Here is a 22,016-nt window from a genome sequence, read left to right on the forward strand (position 1 = left end):
CTTTTCGCATATTAGATATTTGATAAATAGATTGGATTCATTTTTGTGTTAGTTGACCATGTGTTAGTTGACAATTTCAAACTTAACATGTATATACACGACGTGTCCCGTGTCCTATGTTTTTTCAATTTAGCCGTATCTCCGTATCTGTGTCCGTGTCATATCCGTGTCCGTATCCTTGACAACATATTAAAAAGCTACGAAACTTTAGAACTTGAAGACGAAGAAGGTGATTATTAGTGAAGATGCGATATTTTAATGGTAGGGATGGCAATACTTTAACGGTTTTCTGAATTATGAGCCTTAAAACAATAGAAGTAGATGAATAATGAAATGAAATTATACATGTAAAGCTCTGAAAAGCCCATACAGTTTACTGTACACCCTTATTAATTGGTATGACAGTCACTGAAATACACAATTAATCTCATCACGTTATAGCTGGATCACAATATCTCTATTTTCAATACTACGACGCATTAAAAAACAAAAAAAAATCACAGCGTGCTAGCAAAACATTTAAGAATACATGGCAAAGCTCAAAGTCTTCATCTCCGCATAGATAATTATTGAGCAAAGATCACATGGTTGCTTGATTTAAAAAAGACAATAGAGAAAAATGAAAGATTTTATAATAACCTGTGTATTGTCTAGCTAGCTACAAATATTGGTTATATTTAGTGTTGAAGAACATATAGTCATACAATTGCCACTACCAAAAAGCTTGAGAGAGAGCGCTAGACTGAAATGGCAGAAACTGCAGTGTCCCTTGCTAGTCAGCATGTGTTTCCAAAACTTTTGGAAGCTGTAAAGATGCTGAGAGATCTTCCAAAAAATGTTGCAGAAGTTACTGATGAATTAGAAAACTTTCAAGATTTCATCCATGATGCAAATAAAATGGCTGATGCTGAAGAAGATAGCAATAGGCGGGATAGAATAAGAAAAAGGTTGATGAGGCTGAGAGAAGCATCTTTTCGCATGGAAGATGTCATCGATGACTATGTGATGATATGTGACGAAAATCAACCTGAAGAAGGTCCTCGATGTGCAGCTTTACTCTGTGAGGCTGTTGAGTTCATCAAAACTCAAATCCACCACCTTCAAATAGCGTATCAGATTCAGGATGTTAAGTCACTTGTTCGCACAGAAAGGGAAGGCTTCATAAACCATTGTCCCATTGAACCAAGATCACACGGTTCTAGAGGAAAAGAAAATTTCACATGGCATAAATTTCGAATGGATCCTCTCTTTATTAAGGAACATGAGGTTGTTGGCCTTGAAGGCCCTACACAAACACTGAAAAAGTGGTTGACACTGACACAGGGAAGAGAGGAACGCACCGTCATCTCTATTGTAGGAATGGCAGGATTGGGAAAAACCACTCTTTCTAAGCAAGTCTTTGACAGGGTCCGTACAGACTTTGAGTGCCATGCATTGATCACAGTGTCTCGATCCTATACTGTTGAAGAGTTGCTGAGGACTATGACGAACGAGCTTTGCAAAGAAAGAAAGGAGGATCCTCCTCGAGATGTTTCAACTATGAATCAATTGTCGTTGATAAAAGAAGTCAGAAACCGCTTGCGCAATAAAAGGTATGTTGTCTTGTTTGATGATGTTTGGAATGAAACATTTTGGGATGACGTTGAATTGGCTATGATTGATGATAAAAATGGAAGTAGGATAATAATCACTACCCGGGAAGAGAAGGTTGCGGAGTTCTGTAAAAGTTGTTTACTTTATAGGCTACAACCTTTAAGTGAAGAAAAGTCACTGGAGTTGTTATGTAAAAAGGCATTTGGGTATGGCTTTCATGGATGTTGTCTAGAAGATTATGAAAAAGCAGGTCTGGGCATTGTTAGAAAGTGTGGATATTTACCTCTAGCAATTGTAGCTATCGGTAGTCTTTTATATAGAAAATGTAAAAGTCCATATGAATGGCGCCTGTTTAGTCAAAATCTAAGTTTAGAGATGGAGAGCAATTCCGAGTTAGACAGTGTAAAAAAAATTTTAAGTTTGAGTTACGATGATTTGTCACAGAATCTCAGATCATGTTTGTTGTATTTTGGAATGTATCCTGAAGATTATGAAGTTAAATGTGGTAGATTAATTCAGCAGTGGATAGCTGAAGGGTTTGTTAAACACGAACGCGGAAGAAATTTAGAAGAAGTTGCACAACAACAATTAATGGAGTTGATCAGTAGAAGCTTGGTACTAGTTGCATCATTTACCACGGATGGGAAAGTGAAAGCATGTCGTGTTCATGACTCAATGCATGAAATGATCCGTGGAAAAATGAAGAATACGGGGTTTTGTGAGTATATTGATGAGCATAATCATTTGGAGTCAAGTGGTATCACTCGACGCTTAACAATAGCAACAAGCTCCAATATTAATGGTTTAAGTGGATGTATTGAAGGATCACATGTTCGGTCAATTCTAATTTTGACGAATGAAGTGTCATCTGTAGACTTCAACAGCCGCTTGCTTGCAAAACACACGCGGTTGAAGGTGCTGGATTTGGAATTTACTCCATTACATGATGTTCCTGAGAATTTGGGGTGTTTAATCCACTTAAAGTATCTAAGCTTCAGGGAGACATTCATAAGAAGCCTTCCAAAATCCATTGGAAAGCTGCAGAACTTGGAGACACTAGATGTAAGAACATATATGGAGATTGAGGTACCAAAGGAGATTACGAAGCTTAGAAAGCTACGTCATCTTTTGGGTAGCACAATATCTTCCAGTTCATTGAAGGATAGTCTTGGAAGCATGAGGTCCCTGGAAAAGATGCATGAATTGGGAATAGATGAAGATGGAGTGGTGCTTAGAGAGCTTGGAAAGCTAAAGAAATTAAGGGATTTGAGGCTTGTTAGTCTCAGGAGAGATCATGCGGAGACTCTCTGTTCCTCACTAAACGAGATGCCACTCTTGGAGCGACTACATATCTCCTTCGCAGAATATCTAAGGCTTTCTAATTTTACGGAAGATCCTGCAGCTCTTTCTTCCTCAATAAGGAAGATACAAGTACGACGACCACTTGAGAGTGGAGTAATTGACTTGCACATTACGTCATCGTTGTCTAAACTGAGGAAGCTTTATCTGTATGCCAATTTAAAAGAGTTCCCAAATTGGATTTCTCGTCTCCAAAATCTTGTGAAATTGTCTTTGGTTGAATCAAAGTTAACTAACATTCCGTTGACAGATCTGGGAAGTATGCCAAATTTGTTGTTGCTCTCTTTTGACTCTAATTCTTTTGAAGGAGAAACTTTGCATTTTGAAAATGGAGGATTTCAGAAACTCAAGGAACTAGAATTCAAATGTTTGTATAATTTGAGTTTCATCCTTATTGATAGCGGGGCACTGCCATCTTTGGAAAAGCTTCAGATAGTGGCTATTCCACAACTGAAGATAGTACCCTCTGGCATTCAACACTTGAAGAAACTCCAAGTTCTCTACATCGTGCATATGCCGACAGAATTTCTTCAGAGGATTGACCCCGAGGGAGGAGATGAGCACTGGATGATCAAACATGTGCCCTATGTACATTTTAGTCACTATATATCGTAATTTGCTAAATGGTCCAGCAGAAAGTAGCTGAAATTTTCTCTTCGCTTTTGCAGAGGTGTGCTTTTTATCTTTATTATTAATTTTATTGTTTTGATTTAACAAAAACTTAATTTTTTTAATCTCCGTACTTAAGGACAAATTATTTTAGATTTTTGTACACATCGGCTTCAATCCTTTCTACATAATCCTTCAGACTAAAATGAATTAAAATTATAGTTATAAAGAATAGAAGTTAACGTGTTTGTTATAGGAACCAAGTAAGAAATTAATTCTATTATCTCGTATATATAACGTCTTCAAATTTTTTATTGTTGAAAAATTATTCTATTTGTCCCTTGCATATATAAAAATTAAACTTAATTTTATTTTCTGTTGGTAGTAAGCATTTAAAATTGTAGTTTTTTATGTCTGGATGCAAGTGATGTTGCATATTGTTTTTGAGATTATATTTGGGCATGAAGGAGAAGTTTGTCTCTGTTCTGAGTTTTGGTATTTTCATGAAAATGTGACGTTCACGCCATTATGAAGTGATGTACATGTTGGTAAAAGTGATTGATTATGCTTAATTGGTTGGAGTACTGTTTCCTACCCATTTGTTTTAGTATCTTAAAATGATTTGGAGTGTTCAAATTTCAAAAGAATTTTCATGATAATTATGTTGGAAGAATTTTCATATCCAGTCTCATTCTTGGCAATTCCTGTGAGGATGTTTTCATTGGGATTGATCATTAGTTTTCTGCGATAAGTTTTTGCTGAGAATTTCTGTTTTGTTGTGAAGATATTAATGTCCTTTGAAGTTGTGGGTAAGGATTAAAATATATGATTTTTCATTAAGAAAAAGATGTTAGTAAGTCGAAAAGGGTGAATATTTTTCCCTTTTTAATCTTTGTACCGATTAATGATTCTTGGTCTCTATTCTTTTCAACAGAAAAAAAGCAACTGTGCAGCTTGAAGCGGATGATGAAGCACAAATGAAACGGATAACGTAGCCGCTCGGAGCTGAGGGAATATATATATATATATATATATATATGGATCTTTTGCGCTTGTTTTCTGAGTAGGCTATTGTCATGGTCTTATATGTTTTACGGCAAAAAAACTCTTGTTTTATGGCAAAAAGACTTGGACACTTAAATTGCCATGGTCTTATGTTGCTTTATAAAAAAATTAATGTGGTATTTGGACTACCAAAGATTGTGAAGAAAAAAAAGTATATGAAATATGCATGCTTGACGAAAATCATCTCCCAAAAGGAAACGAGTAAGGAGAGTCAAAGAAATGTTAGAATTGGTACGCATGGATATATGTGGTCCCATGAATTTGAGGAAAAAATCTCAAGTATTAGATAAATTTAAAAGGATTAAAACACTTGTTGAGAAACAAAGTGGTAAATTTTAAAAGGTATGGAGAAATCCATGTTGTTTGAGAAAGGAATGTCAAGAGAGTTTTGGCTGGTTGAGAAATTTTAAAGGACTATAATTAGGGATCGTAACGGCACAGGACGGCACAGGACGGGAACAGATTTCATTATTCTATATTTATTTTTGAAGAAAAATTATATATATATATATATATATATATATATATATATATATATATATATATAAAAGGTTACTTAATTAATTGTGAATATTTTAATAATTTAAACGGATAAGGATATCATGGCGGGAATATGTGTATCTCCATACCCATTCTCATACCCAATTCAAAAAGTCGGAGATTCTCCATACTCATGTTCATACGCAGTTAATGCGGGAATTTTCTGTCAAAACGGGAATAAGTTCAAACAATACGCATGGGACGATTTTACTGTAATTAGGTGCCTGGTTGATCCTTAGAAGAAAATCTACATTTGATTAATTGCTCGTTTTAAGAGAACACCTGAAAAGATTGTCAATTATTCTTTTTAGACACCTTAATAAGTCATATTTACCTCTATTTTAGTTACTACAAACAAGCAAGACAAGACATAGGACAAGAAAATATTAAGAGATAAAGAAATACGAAAAAATGTATTATATTATTATTATTTTTATACACTGTTTATATATAATTTAAATATGAAAAAGATAAAGTTTTTAAATATTTATTCTCCAAAGTACAATATAACAAGAAATAATATAAATCATTAATATCTTTTAAAACTTTTGATCTCGTGATAACTTATTATTTAATAACATGCATAACTGAAACATAAAAGCATTTTATAACAAATCTCTCTCTCTCCCTTGTGTTAATAACCGTAAAACTTTAAAGGTTTAAATCCAATTCTTTCTTTTTTTTATTGTTTTTTTTTTTTTTACTACCAAGATTCACCATTACACAGATATTCTTTTTTATTTTCCCCTGCTATCCTAATAGAGTCACCACCACTCACTTTGTAGATTAGGATCCTTTCCTCTTCAGATCATCCTAAGTGCTAAACGAAAAATGCATAAAGGAATGGAGAAAAACTGTATAAAATTGTGACGTTCTATATTTTTACAATGCAGAGAAACTTATTTATGCTCTGCTACCTAATGACTTATTATCCTAAGTCAGCTTGATCCTATGCAACATGTCATTCACATCTAGAAAGCTCCTTCCAAGTGTATTATGCTTTCCCAATCCAGCCAACTAACGGTTATCCAATTGCAACTCTTCTTCTTCACTGATTGTAGTAGGTAACTTGAGCATTGCCAAAATTCCTAATGGAGTTCCTCACTAGCTGCTCTAGGTTTCTTAGACAGCTTCAACAGGTTTCTCATCTTAGTTAGCCTTTCACTTGACCTCTCTTCATGTTCATGCACACGTTTATGAATCACTTAAAGGGTAGGAAAAAAGTAAGAACCCAATTTGTTTTTTAATTATCACATCCTTTCTCGTGAGTCCAATAACTTAACATATTTTCTCATCACTCTTTTTTTTTATTCTATCCTTTGTTCTTAATAGAGCAAATAGTAATATAATTCTAATAATTAAAAGCAATAAAAGCAATATATCTTCTTGTAAGTAGAATCAATATTACTGATATTTATTGATATTTTTTCTTCTGATTTGTTGTGATTTAATTTTGGTAATATGATGCCATCATGAAGACCACCAATTTCTTTATTATATTGTTTGTTACGATCAAAGCTAGGACGATTACATTTTGATATTGCAATGTTTGATATAAATACACAGCCTGTCAAATAAAAATTTGGAACAAAACAAATCTCTATACTCTCTCTTTCATACTCATTATCATCCCCACAGGCACACCTCATTTTTTTCCTCTCTCCTGCAAAAAAAATAAAATCTTACAAAAGGAGAAAAAAAAGAAAAAGAGAGAAGGTAGTTGTACAAAATGACAGAATGAGATTCATAAAGAAGAGGAGAACCCAAGGGTTTGGAAGGTAAGCCACTCTTTTTTTTTTCTCTTGATTTATGAATTCTCAATTTATATTATATTTTGTCTTCATATGGTACATTTTTTTTTTCCTTTTTAACACAACTTTAACATTTTCTGTTAGGAACATTATTTTTTACTATTTACAAATATTTTACGCTAAAAATCATACAAAATTCCTTATTTCTTTTATTGTCTATCCAGCCCCTCACGTCATGTGATACCCATTTTCAAATTTATTTTCTTCTAAAAACTATAAAAAAAATATAAAGAACTAAAAATAAAAAGCAGTTGTCTTTGTTTAATTTTATTGTTTATTCGACTGCTCGTGTTGCTTGACACTTATCTCCAAATAATTAAAAATACCAAAAAACATAAAAATATTTTCAAAATTATAATAAAATAATAAAAATTAAATCTTTTCTCAAATAGGTTTTTCATAAAGAACTACGTCACCTGAATTCTCTAATATTTGAAATACGTAGGAGCGAGAATTAATCCTTATCGGACCAAAAAAATCAAACTTATTTTTATTTCTTTTGTACATTCTTTTATTGAAAAAATCACATCCTTTTTATGTTTAATTAAACGTACCGTCTTAGGACGGACAATGTGCAATGTGGGGTGTTAATACCTCACGTAACCGACTTCCGGACCTAAAATATAAGTTTTTGTAGAACTTTGTTGTGTTTTTTGATTTTTCTGTAGTTGTTCAGAATAAACTACGGTAGCGACTCCAAACTCTGTTTTTTGGAAATTTTGTTTTTAATTCGTCATCCCGTTGCGATTTTGGTTGCAACAATATGAAAAATATAAATTATTTTAAGTAATTATAACTTTATATTTAAGTAGATTTAACATGAAAATTTATTGTTTGTGAGTCCTTGTACAACTACTTGCACATTTTCTATGTCTCCATCATCTGACTGACTCACATATTCAAAGGTATCAAGAATTTTATAATGTACCAGCTTAGAAAACACTCAACGACAATGATATACCAAGAACCCTTACCCCAACCACAACACAACACCACTTGTTCTCTATCTCCTCATGACCATGTAGTGCTTATGCCTCGATTTCATCTTCAAAATTCAGGCTTCCATCACTGAGATTTTCAGTGCTTATGCAAACACAGGATTTGAAAGACTACTTTCTAGTTTTGTGATAATCCAACCGCACAAATAATCAACCGGGAATGCAATAATTACGGCAGCTGAAAATAGGGATTGAAATGTCAGTGATAAGTGGGGAAAATATAAAACAAATTAACTTTCCTAATAATAGTTTATTTTGTGTTATACCAACAATACTATATTTTTAATTAAAGTAATATTGTTTTACCGGATGGTACCTCTAATAAAAAAACTTATTTCCTTGCATCTTGCTAAACCCACGCAATGCTTTATCCTATTTTCTTTACATAATTTTTTATAATAAGTTTTGCATTGGTTAGACTGAAGCTAGTGTATATTTATTTAATATAAAATATGTTTTTATAGTACATATTTTTGTGTTCCTTAAGTTGATAATAATTAATTTTTACTATATTTTATTTTAATGATTCTTAGCGTCAACGTAAAATATTTTTAGTCAATGCCAAGTTTTTAATTCTTTTAGCATTATATTAGCATCGGTTAGGTTGATTCTAATAACATCTTCTTAATTGTTGTCATGTGTTATGACAACTAAGCTTCTACATTTTTGTATTGTTATAGAAAATATTTGAAGTTCTTCATGGTTATCAAGTTTTTCAGGGTTGCTTTAGAAATCAAACAAAATGGTATATCTGAGAGGAAAAACCGTACTATGATGGAGATGGCAAAGTGCATTTTGTTTGAGTATATGTACAACAAAGGTTGTTTAAAAAAAATGAAACCATTTGAAGCATGAAGTGGAACGAATCTTCATTGGAGTATCTTAAACGTTTTGGATGTATTTACTATCCTGAAGTTCAAAAATCAAGAGAACGAAATTTGAAGAATCAAGTAAGAGAGATGAATATTTATTGGTTATAGTTACATGTTAAATAGCAGTGAACTTTACAACTTGAAGACGAAGAAGGTGATTAATGAAGATGAGATATTTCATGGTAGGGATGGCAATGCTTCAACGATTTACTGAATTATGAGCCTTAAAGCAATAGAAGTATAGAAGTATAAGAGTAATCAAATGAAAATATTCGTGTAATGAAAGTCAAAAGCTCTGAAAAGCCCATACGGTTCACCATACACCTTTATTAATTGATACGACAGCCACTGAAATACACAATTAATGTCGTCACGTTATAGCTGGATCACAATATCTCTATTTGCTATACTACAACTATTAAAAAAGAAAGAAAAAACGTCACAACTGCTCGCGAAACATTTAAGAATACATTGCAAAGCTCAAAGTCTTCGTCTCCGCGTAGACAATTATTGTGCAAATATCACATGGTTATTTAAAAAAGGAAATACAGAAAATTGAAAGAGTTATAATAACCTGTGTATTGTTTAGCTAACTACAACAATTGGTTATATTTAGTGTTAAGTAACATAAAGTCTTACAGTTGCCACTACCAGAAAGCTTGAGAGAGAAAGAGAGAGCTAGACTAAAATGGCAGAAACTGCAGTGTCCTTTGTATTTCCAAAATTTTTGGAAGCTGTGAAGATGCTGAGAGATCTCCCAAAAGAAGTTGCAGAAGTTACTGACGAATCAGAAAGTTTTCAAGATTTCATCCATGATGCAAATAAAATCGCTGAAGCCGAAGAAGATAACAATAGGCGCGATAGAATGAGAAAAAGGTTGATGAGGCTGAGAAAAACAGCTTTTCTCATGGAAGATATCATCGATGACTATGTGATATGTGACGAAAAGCAACCTGAAGAAGATCCTTCACAAGAAGATCCTCGATGTGCAGTTTTACTCTGTGAGGCTGTTGAGTTCATCAAAACTCAAATCCTTCGCCTTCAAATAGCGTATCGGATTCAGACTGTTAAGTCACTTGCTCGTGCGGAAAGAGATGGCTTCGAAAACCATTTTCCTATAGGATCAAGATCAGACGATTCTAGAGGAAATGAAAATTTCACATGGCATAAACTTCGAATGGCTCCTCTTTTTAATAAGCAAGATGAGGTTGTTGGCTTTGAAAAGCCTATAGAAACACTGAAAAAGTGGTTGACACAGGGAAGAAAAGAACGCACTGTCATCTCTGTTGTAGGAATGGCAGGATTGGGAAAAACCACTCTTTCTAAGCACGTTTTTGACAAGGTCGATAAACACTTTGAGTGCCATGCAGTGATCACAGTGTCTCGACCCTATGATGTTGAACGACTGCTGAGGGATATAATGAAGGAGCTTTGCCAAGAAAGAAATGAGCATCCTGCTCAGGATGTTGAAACTATGAATCGAATGTCGTTGATAAAAGAAGTAAGAAAACGCTTGTCCAATAAGAGGTATGTTGTCTTGTTTGATGACGTATGGAACGAAACTTTTTGGGATGACATTGAATTGGCTCTAATTGATGATAAAAATGGAAGTAGGATATTAATCACTACCCGGGATGAGAAGGTTGTGGAATTCTGTAAGCAAGCTTTATTTTTTGAAGTTTATAAGTTACAACCTTTAAGTAAAGCAAAATCATTGGAGTTGTTATGTAAGAAGGCGTTTGGGTATGCTTTTGTTGGACGTTGTCCAAAAGATTATAAAGAAGTAGGTCTGGACATTGTCAGGAAGTGTGAGTGTTTACCTTTAGCGATTGTGGCCATTGGTAGTATTTTATATAGAAAATGTAAAAGTCCATATGATTGGCGCATGTTTAGTCAAAATCTAAGTTCAGAGTTGCAGAGCAATTACGAGTTACAAAGTGTAACAAAAATTTTAAGTTTGAGTTACGATGATTTGCAACAGAATCTGAGGTCATGTTTGTTGTATTTCGGAATGTATCCTGAAGATTACGAAGTGAACTGTGGTAGATTAATTCGGCAGTGGATAGCTGAAGGTTTTGTCAAACATGAAAATGGAAGAAATTTAGAAGAAGTTGCACAACAATATTTAATGGAGTTGATTAGTAGAAGTTTGGTTCTAGTATCGTCATTTACCACAGATGGCAGAGCTAAAGCATGTCGTGTTCATGACTTGGTACATGAAATGGTCCGTCGAAAAATTAAGAATACAGGGTTTTGTGAGTATATTGATGAGCATAATCATTTGGAGTCAAGTGGTAACATTCGACGCTTAACAATAGCAACAAGTTCCAATGGTTTAAGTGGATCTATGGAAGAATCACAACATGTTCGGTCAATTCTAATTTTCACGAATGAAGTGTCATCTAAAGACTTCACGAGCGCCTTGCTTGCAAAATACATGCGGTTGAAAGTGTTGGATTTTGAATTTACTCCATTATATGATGTTCCTGAGAATTTGGGGTGTTTAATCCACTTAAAGTATCTAAGCTTCAGGGAGACATGCATAAGAAGCCTTCCAAAATCCATTGGAAAGCTCCAAAACTTAGAGACATTAGATGTAAGAACACATATGGTGATTGAGGTACCAAAGGAGATTACGAAGCTTAGAAAGCTACGTCATCTTTGGGGTAGCCCAATATCTTCCACTTCGTTGAAGTATAGTGTTGGAAGCATGAAGTCCCTGGAAAAGATGAATGAATTGCGAATAGATCGAAATGGAGAGGTGATTAGAGAGATTGGAAAGCTAAAGCAATTAAGGGATCTGAGGGTTGTTGGTTTTAGGAGAGGTCATGCAGAGACTCTCTGTTCCTCACTAAACGAGATGCCACTTTTGGAGCGACTACATATCTCCTCCTCAGAATATGTGAGGTTTAGTGGCGATTTTTCTTCTTCGCTAAGGAAGGTAACAGTGGTGAAACTTCTTGATCGGAGAGAAATTGACTTTCACATTACGTCATCCTTGTCTAAACTGAGGAAGCTTCACCTGTATGCCGTTTTAAAAGAGTTCCCAAATTGGATTCTGCGGCTCCAAAGTCTTGTGAAACTGTCTTTGGTTGAATCCAAGTTAACTAACATTCCATTGAAATCTCTGGGAAATATGCCAAATTTGTTATTCCTCTGTTTCGATTCCAGATGTTATGAAGGAGAAACTCTGCATTTTGAAAATGGAGGATTTCAGAAACTAAAGGAACTGGAGCTCAAAGGTTTGGAGCAATTGAGGTCCATCTTTATTGAAAGGAGAGCACTGCAATATTTGGAAAAGCTTCATATAAAGACCGTTCCACGACTGAAGACAGTACCCTCTGGCATTCAACACTTGCAGAGACTCCAAGTTCTCCACATCTTGTATATGCCGAGAGAATTTCTGCATAGGATTAACCCCGATGGAGGAGAAGAGCACTGGATGATCAAACATGTGCCCTATGTACATTTTGGTCGAACATATCGTAAAAAGAGGTGTGCTTTTTATCTCTATTAGTAATTTTATTGTTTTTGATTTAACACAAACTTTATTTTTTAATCTCCGTACTTAGAACAAATTATTTTAGTTTCTTTATCGTCTTTAATTCCTTTTACATAATCTTCACATCATGCTAAAATGAATTAAAATGATATTTATAAAGAATAGAAGTTGACGTGTAATTATAGGAACCGAGGAAGAAATTAAATCTCTTATCCAATATATAACGTCTTCCAATTTTCCATTCTTGGAAGATCATTCTATTGTCCCTTACATAAAAATGAAACTTAATTTTTTTTTTCTGTTGATAGTAAACATTTAAATTTGTAGTTTTTTTTTTTTTTATATATGGGTGCAAGTGATATTTATATTGGTTTTGAGATGATATTTGGGAATGCAAGGAGAAGTTTGTGTCTGTTCTGATTTTGGGTATTTTGATGCAAATGTGACGTTCATACTATTGTGAAGTGATATACATGCATGTTGGTAAAAGTGATTGCTGATGCTCAATTGGTTGGAGCACTGCTTTCTACCCGATTTGTTTGATTATATGTTGTTGAGTTAGAATTTCAAAAGAAGTGGATTGCATTATGTTTAAAAATGGGTCATAAGTACTGCACCAATTCTTTTGAATTTTTCATGACGATTATGTTAGAAGAATTTTCATACCATCTCTCATTCTTGGCATTCCTATCTGTTGTGGATTGGTCATTAGTTTTTACTAGGGTTATTACAAATTATATATATTTAAAATTGTAGTTTTTTATGTATGAATGCAAGTGATGTTGCATATTGTTTTTGAGATTATATTTGGGTATGCAAGTAAAAGTTTGTCTCTATTCTGATTTTTGGTATTTTCATGGAAATGTTACGCCATTATGAAGTGATGTACATGTTGGTAAGAAGGATTGACTGTGCTCAATCAATTGGTTGGAGTACTGTTTGCTGCCCATTTTGTTTTAGTATCTTAAAATGATGTGGAGTGTTAAAATTACAAAAGAACTGTTTGTCATCCGCACATCACAAATTTTTGTCACAATTGTTCTGGAAACTTTCATGACAATTATGTTGGAAGAATTTTCATATGGCATTTCCTGTGAGTATGTTTTTTTTTTTTTTTTTCATTTGGTTTGATCATTAGTTTTTTTGCGATAAGTTTTTGCTGAGAATTTCTTTTGTGTTGTGAAGTTATTATAATGTCCTTTGAAGTTGTGGGTAATGGTTAACATATACGGTTTTTCATTAAGAAAAAAATGTTAATAAGTCCAAAATGGTGAATTTTTTTCCCTTTTTAATCTTTCTACGGACTGATTTTGATTCTTGGTCTCTATTCTTTTCAACAGAAAAGAAGCAAGCAACTGTGCAGCTTGAAGCGGATAATGAAGCACAAATGAAACGGATAACGTAGCCGCTGGGAACCGAGTATATATATATATATATATATATATATATATATATATATATATATATATATATATATATATATATATATATATATATATATATATATATATATATATATATATATATATATATATATATATATATATATATATATATATATATATATATATATATATTGGATTTTTTATACTGTTATCTGAACATTAAAGACACATTATGTTAATATTTTAAAAATATTTTTAATATATTTTAAAATTTTAAAATCAATGAAGGCACATAATAGAACATGAAAATCTAAACAGTACTTTTATTTTTTGATACTTTCGTCTGTTTGTTTAACCTCTGTATATATTGATAGAATAGTGATAATAATAAAATAATGGAGATGAATGGAAAACAATATGAAGGTTAAATATTAAATGAAATTAATTATAATAATTTAATAGATTTTTTTTATAACAAAATCTCAAAAAATAAATTTTAATTATATATCTTTATTTTTAAATTTGTTTTAGGTCATTCAAACTTTTGAATCGTCTCTTCTCATATCTATTTTTAGAAAAATTTCATTGCCATCATCATATATCTATATCTAATGGATATAAAATTTTTGTTTTATTCTTATTGAATACCGGCTTTCAATTTCAATTAATTAATTTTAAAAAATAACAAGTGGAATATGATATTTTAAATATTCAATATTAAAATGATATATTTTAATTTCTTCAATATCAAATAATTAAAAAAAAATCATAATTGTATATCTAAAATTAGTGGACAAAATTAAATTTCATGACAACCAAAATTTTAATTAAATTTACAAATTCTAATGAAACAAAGTTGGAGTAAAATTAAAAAATATAAAAAATAAACAAACATTCAATTTTAAAAATATATTAAATGTGTCTTTACTTTCTTTCTTTCAATTCTAATGAAATATATTTTTGTATATGCAAATAAAAATTATATTACACCACTTAAATGAAATTACACATAGAACAAAAATTATACTAATAATAATAATAATTAAATGTTAACATAAATTTTTTATCTGAACTTCAATACATGTTTAATGATGATAATCAAGATTCATGACATTGACATTAAATTATTATATTATAGTAATAAAATGCCTTTATACAATTGTGCTGGTAAAACTTCACATAGATAATGAAATATAAAATAAAAATAATCATTTAAAAGCATTGAATTAGTATTCTACATGATAATTTAAATAATAAATAAAAAATGGAAGAGAACGACATTTGAAGAATCAAGGAAGAGAGTTGAATATTTATTAGTTATAATAGTTCCATGTGAAAAACCTATGAACTTTACAACTTGAAGACGAAAAATGTGGTCTAGATGTGATATTTCATGCATAGTGTAAAGAAAAACATTTAACTTTGTTTGATATGTCTTAGATTTAAGAGAAACAAAGTCTATAAAAATGCAATGACATTTTTGAAATTATAGGAAAAATATAGGCTTTGGGTATATAGAAAACCAATACATATAGCATGAATATGCTTCAGTTATTGACTATCCACTGTTTTCCAAAAATTTTAAAAATGCCATTCTTTTCTTAAAATATTTATCTGAGTGTAAAGGTATAGATTTCGCTTCTCTGTAAAATTGATGTCTATACCCTGGCTCTTAAGAATAGACTTCAGCTTTTGAGCAACTGTTGTTTATACATTCCTAATCATTTCAAAAATATCAGTTTTTTAAAATATTTATCCGAGTGGCAAAGGTATAAACTTCGGTTCTCTGAAACATTGCGCTATACCCTGACTCGTGAGAATAGACTTCGGTTATTGAGTATTCACTACCTATATGTTTCCAATAATTTTAAAAATGTCATTCTTTTTTAAAATATTTATCAGTGTACAAAGGTATAGATTTCGGTTCTCTATGAAATTGAAGTCTATACCCTAACTCATGAGAATAGGCTTTGGTTATTGAGCAACCATTGTTTATATATTCCCAATAATTTAAAAAATGTCACTATTTTTTAAAGTATTTATTTGAGTGACAAAGGTATAGACTTCAGTTCTCTGTAAAATAAAAGTTTATACCTTGGCTCATAAGAATAGGCTTCGGTTATTGAGTAACTGTTGCCTATCGTTCCCAATACTTTCAAAAATACCATTTTTTTAAAAAAATATTTTACCTGAGTGACAAAAATATAGGCTTCAATTCTCCATTATCATTGTTCTGCTTCAACAAAGTATAAACCACAGATTTCAAGGTCTCGAAACGAGTCCTATTTTCTTGTCTAATCGCTACGAGCATCTTCAAAATCTTGGACATGTTAACGGAAAGTTCCTTAAGATGTGTATTTTCCACCTTGTTCAATCAATGAAAGCAACAATTGCAACACTTTAGTAACATGAGAGAGATAGAACGAGTAATTGAGTAATTACAAAAGGTTAAAATATTCCATTGGTCCAAGTTTTTGTACCAAAATCTAAAATAGGTCCCCATATATTTTTTTAGTCTCAATTAGGTCCATATTTTTGAAAATGCGCAACAATTAGGTCCATTCCGTTAGTATGGTGTTAACGACGTTAAAGATGTGCCACGTGTGAACTCCTCATTTTTTTTGAACTTTTTTATTTTTATTTTTTTAATTTTTAATTTTTTTTTCATTTTTTATTTTTTTTGAAAATTATTTATGCCATGTGTCACATCAGTGTTGTGCCACGTCTCACGTTAGTATTTTATCACGTGTCACGTTAGTATTGTGCCACATGTCAAGTCAGTATGATGATACGTGTCAATTCATTGTCTAAATCTAAATTTTGTCCATATATATGCTATTTTAATTTAATTTCACTCCCATTTTTTTTTAATTTTAAATTTCATCCCCTCCAAATTGAGATCAAATTTAACTTTTATATAAATATTGTAATGATATTTTTATTACAAGTGATATCTTTATTACATATTTTTAACAATATTAAGTTTATTTAAATTTATAGTTTACATTAAACTCTATTTATTTACTTTAAAATTTTAAATATATTTATTTTAACTTGTTACAAAATTGTTTTAAAATTTAATATTTAAATTTATAAAATTGTTATTTTTAAACCAATGACTTGACACGTGTTATCATACTGACTTGATATGTGTCATCATACTGACTTGACATGTGGTATAATATTGACATGACACGTGGCATAAATAAATTTCAAAAAAAAGTTCAAAAAATTAAAAAAAAAAATTGAAGAGCTGACAAGTGGCACATCCTTAACACCATTAACACCATAATAATGGAATGTACCTAATTGTTACACATTTTCAAAAAAAAATGAACCTAATTGAGACTAAAAAAAATTTGGGGACATATTTGAGATTTTGGTACAAAAACGTGGATCAATAGAATATTTTAACCATTACAGAAAATTTTCTTGTATATGGTCGGGTGGGTCACCAATTTATTGGACCACAATATGAAAATAAGGTATTTTTCTTTGTAGGCTCTCAACCTATTATGCAATTTAAAATATGCAACTCTTGCATCATATTTGTTAAGAGAGAAATTAAAGTGAGAGATCGATAGAGAGGCAGAAGTCGGAAGTTATGACTGTCTATGGTGAGAAGGAAAAGAAGCCATTAGAGAGAGTGAAGAAAAAAACAAAAAACTAGTTTATCTTGTGCAAGCATGTGCAGAGGAACTATCTTGGAGAAAATGTTTTATTGTTCGTCTCATATATTGGAGGGTTCCCTCTGTTGTTTATTTAAAATGCCTATTGGAGTTTGTTATCTACCTGATTGGTGTTGGGAATAGTCCAAGTGTGAGTCAAAGTTTCACATTGGATAAAATAAAGAAAGTTAAAAATACTATATAAGAATAAAGACCCATAACACTCACCATTGTCTTAAGGTTTTGGGGTTAAAGTAATGTCAAATGTCTTATATGTGTAAGACTAATGTCATATAACCATATAGAACCATAATCTCTCAATGACTACAACCCTATAACCCATATGAAAAATATATATAACCCAACATTGGTGAAGAGAATAGCGTCAATCCTTCATGTGTGTGTTGGACTCATGTTTTATCGTGTTGTAACTTGTATCTCATCAGTAATCCATGTGTCTTACTGCCTCAGGCCCACATTTCCCTCTGTCCTTGCAGCTATGCACGTTACATTTACTATATACCATTATTAATTGGCACGACAGTTACTGAAACACAGAATCGACATTGTTTAATCTCATCAAGTTATAGCCTTATAGCTGGATCATAATAAAAAAGAAAAAAAAAAACCCACAACTTGCTCGCAAAAATTTAAGAAATACATAGCGAGTTCAAAGTCTTCGTCTCTGCATAGAAAATGCATAAATCTGTGTCAACATATTCATTAAAGAACAAAATATATGGTATCGATGTGATATAGATAAAGAGGGTATATTTGAGACAAAATGAAAACCGAGTCTAATTAATCATGTTTGTTTTACTTTGTATATATTTTAATTTTAATCATTTATTGTAATTGTATAGTTAAGATTAATTGTGCAAACATCACATGCATGCTTCATTTTAAAAAGGCAAAATAGAAAAACTAAAGATATTATAATAAACCGTGTATCGTTTAACTGGCAGCAATTGTTGGCTATATATATATATAGTGTTAAAAGAACATAAACTTTAACGGTTGCCACTTCCACAAAGCAAGAGAGCTAGACTAAAATGACAGAAACTGTAGTGTCTTTTGCGAGTCAGCATTTGCTTTCAAAATTTTTGGATGCTGTGAAGATGGTGAGAGATCTCCCAAAAGAAGTTGCAGAAGTTACAGATGAACTAGAAAGCTTTCAAGATTTCATCCATGACGCAAATAAAGTGGCTGAAGCTGAAGAAGATAACAATAAACGGGATAGAATAAGAAAAAGGTTGACGAGGCTGACAGAAGCTGCCTTTCGCATGGAAGATGTAATCGATGACTATGTGTTATGTGACAATAAGCAACCTGAAGAAGATCCTCGATGTGCAGATTTACTCTGTGAGGCTGTTCAGATCATCAAAACTCAAATCCTTCGCCTTCAAATAGCGTATCAGATTCAGGACGTTAAATCAGTTGTTCGAGGGGAAAAAGATGCCTTCCAAAAACATTTTCCAATAGAACCAAGATCAGACGGCTCTAGAGAAAACGAAAATTTCACATGGCATAAACTTCGAGTGGATCCTCTCTTTAAGCAAGATGAGGAGGTTGTTGGGCTTGAAGGCCCTATACAAACACTAAAAAAGGGGTTGACAGAGGGGAGAGAAGAACGCACTGTCATCTCTATTGTAGGAATGGCAGGATTGGGTAAAACCACTCTTTCTAAGCAAGTTTTTGACAGGGTCCATAAACACTTTGAGTGTCATGCACTGATCACAGTGTCTCGACCCTATACAGTTGAACGGTTGCTGAGGGATCTGACAAAGGAGCTTTGCGAAGAAAGAAATGAGCAGCCTCCTCAGGATGTTGAAACTATGAATCAAATGTCCTTGATAAAAGAAGTCAGAAAACGCTTGTGCAATAAGAGGTATGTTGTCTTGTTTGATGACGTATGGAATGAAAAATTTTGGGATGACATTGAATTAGCTCTAATTGATAATAAAAATGGAAGTAGGATACTAATCACTACCCGGGATGAGAGGGTTGTGGAGTTCTGTAAAAAAGCTTTATCTTTTGAGGTGCATAAGCTACAACCTTTAAGTAAAGAAAAATCATTGGAGTTGTTATGTAGGAGGGCATTTGGGTATGATTTTGATGGACGTTGTCCAGAAGATTATGAAGAAGTAGGTCTAGACATAGTTAGGAAGTGTGAGTGTTTACCTTTAGCAATTGTGGCCATTGGTAGTCTTTTATATAGAAAATGTAAAAGTTCATCAGAATGGCACCTGTTTAGTCAAAATCTAAGTTCGGAGTTGCAGGGCAATTCTGAGTTACACAGTGTAACAAAAATTTTAAGTTTGAGTTATGATGCTTTGCCACAAAATTTGAGGTCATGTTTGTTGTATTTCGGAATGTATCCTGAAGATTACGAAGTTAAATGTGATAGATTAATTTGGCAGTGGATAGCTGAAGGGTTTGTCAAACATGAAAGTAGAAAAAACTTAGAAGAAGTTGCACAACAATATTTAATGGAATTGATTAGTAGAAGCTTGGTGCTAGTATCATCATTTAGCACAGATGGGAAAGTGAAAGCATGTCGTGTTCATGACTCAATGCATGAAATGATCCGTCTAAAAATTAAGAATACAGAGTTTTGTGAGTATATTGACGAGCATAATCATTTGGAGCCAAGTGGTACCATTCGACGCTTAGCAATAGCAACGAGTTCCAATGGTTTAATTGGATCTATTGAAGAATCACAACATGTTCGGTCAATTTTATTTTTCACTAATAAAGTGTTGTCTGAAGACTTCACTATCCGCTTGCTTGCGATTGCGAAATACATGCGGTTGAAGGTGCTCGATTTTGAATTTGCTCCCTTATATAATGTTCCTGAAAGTTTGGGAAGTTTAATCAACTTAAAGTATCTAAGCTTCCGGGATACATACATTAGAAGTCTTCCAAAATCCATTTGTAAGCTGCAGAACTTGGAGACCTTAGATGTACGAGCAAATAGGGAGATTGCGATGCAGAACTTGGAGATCTTAGATGTACGAGCAAATAGGGAGATTGAGGTACCAAAGGAGATTACCAAGCTGAGAAAGCTACGTTGTTTTTTGGGTAACCGAATATCTTCCATTGCATTGAAGGATAGCCTTGGGAGCATAACATCCCTGGAAAAGATGCATGTACTAGAAATAGATCCAGATGGAGAGGTGATTAGAGAGATTGGAAAGCTAAAGCAACTAAGGGATCTGAGGGTTGTTAGTCTTAGGGGAGATGATGCTGACACTCTTTGTTCCTCAATAAACGAGATGCCACTCTTGGAGCGACTGCATATCTCCACAAAATATGGGACTGAAGCAATTGACTTGCAGATTAGGTCATCCTTGTCTAAACTAAGGAAGCTTCACCTGTATGGCAATTTAAAAGAGTTCCCAATTTGGATACCGCGGCTCCAGAATCTTGTGAAATTGTCTTTGGTTCAATCCCGGTTAACTAACATTCCATTGATATCTCTGGGAAATATGCCAAATGTGTTGATCCTCTCTTTAAGTTTGAATTCTTATGAAGGAGAAACTTTACATTTTCAAAAGGGAGGATTTCAGAAACTAAAGGAACTAGAGCTCCAACGTTTGCATCAATTGAGCTCCATCTTTATTGATAGCGGAACACTGCAATCTTTGGAAAAGCTTCTGATAATAAATATTCCCAAACTGAAGACAGTACCCTCTGGCATTCAACACTTAAAGAAACTCCGACTTCTCCACATGTTATATATGCCGTCTGAATTTAAACAGAGGATTGACCCCAATGGAGGAAAGGAGCATTGGATGATCAAACATGTGCCCGATGTACGGTTTGTCCCTTTGCTATTGGCCGAGGGATTTGCCAAAATGTTTTCTTTGCGGTTGTAGAGGTGTGCTCTTTATGTTTATTAATAGTTTTATAGATTGATATCACAAGAAATATATTCTCTTTTAACGCATTTATACACATTTATACTAGCTGCATGTTCTCGAACACACTGTTAAGGGAGAAAAATAGTTTACTGAAAATGAAAGACAAAAACTCTGAAAAGCATACACGGATTTCTATAAACTTTTATTAATTGGAACAACAACCTCTGACAAACACAATTATCGTTGTTTAATCTCATCACCTTTGCTGGATTACGATATCACTGCTTGTACATTTATTACGGCAAATTAGAAAAGAAAGAAAAAAGCCACAACTTGCTCCTAAAACATTTAAGAAAGACAAGCACAAACTTCAAAGTCTTCGCCTCCGCTTAGAAAATTCATGAGATCTGTGCAAAAACTGGAATTTAAAAACAATATACGGTATTGATATCGTAAATTATTTTGTAGTTTTCATGTAATAATACTTCGGTATACAAAATTATTATAGGATTTAAGATTAAAATCCATGATTCTCACTTGTTCTCACATGTTCATCCACATAATCATACATTCATGTAATAATGAATGATCGAAAAAAATAAAGAAAATAAGTATTTTATATTTCCTACCGTGGAATATTCTCATGTGATAAAAAATAAAAAATAAATAAAAGTATTAAAATGGAATAATATTTAAATGTGGGACATAAAAACTAATAAAACTACTAGATTAACTATAATTAATAATAGGG

General features: G+C 32.5%; 3 protein-coding genes across 4 annotated transcripts; all 3 read left to right on the forward strand.

Moving 5' to 3' along the window:
* Nucleotides 1-342: 342 nt before the first annotated feature.
* On the forward strand, nt 343-3,622 carry LOC114188224 (disease resistance protein RPM1-like). Its single transcript, XM_028076791.1, has one exon. The coding sequence runs from the start codon at nt 748-750 to the stop codon at nt 3,565-3,567; it is 2,820 nt and encodes a 939-aa protein (XP_027932592.1). The 5' UTR covers nt 343-747; the 3' UTR covers nt 3,568-3,622.
* Nucleotides 3,623-9,174: 5,552 nt separating this feature from the next.
* On the forward strand, nt 9,175-13,723 carry LOC114188223 (disease resistance protein RPM1-like). Its single transcript, XM_028076790.1, has 2 exons — nt 9,175-12,342; nt 13,690-13,723. Exons 1-2 carry the CDS (start codon nt 9,536-9,538, stop codon nt 13,715-13,717), a joined length of 2,835 nt encoding a protein of 944 aa, XP_027932591.1. The 5' UTR covers nt 9,175-9,535; the 3' UTR covers nt 13,718-13,723.
* Nucleotides 13,724-18,406: 4,683 nt separating this feature from the next.
* Nucleotides 18,407-21,355, forward strand: LOC114186887 (disease resistance protein RPM1-like). Of its 2 annotated transcripts, XM_028074951.1 has the most exons (2): nt 18,407-19,070; nt 19,161-21,355. In XM_028074951.1, the coding sequence occupies exons 1-2, from the start codon at nt 18,455-18,457 to the stop codon at nt 21,278-21,280; spliced, it is 2,736 nt and encodes a 911-aa protein (XP_027930752.1). In that variant the 5' UTR covers nt 18,407-18,454; the 3' UTR covers nt 21,281-21,355. The 2 variants fall into 2 exon arrangements, with proteins under 2 accessions (XP_027930752.1, XP_027930751.1); XM_028074950.1 differs by having other exon boundaries at nt 18,407-21,355.
* The last annotated feature ends 661 nt before the right edge of the window (nt 21,356-22,016 follow it).

Source organism: Vigna unguiculata, chromosome 6 (genome assembly GCF_004118075.2).
Source record: "Vigna unguiculata cultivar IT97K-499-35 chromosome 6, ASM411807v1, whole genome shotgun sequence".
NCBI lineage: Eukaryota > Viridiplantae > Streptophyta > Magnoliopsida > Fabales > Fabaceae > Vigna > Vigna unguiculata.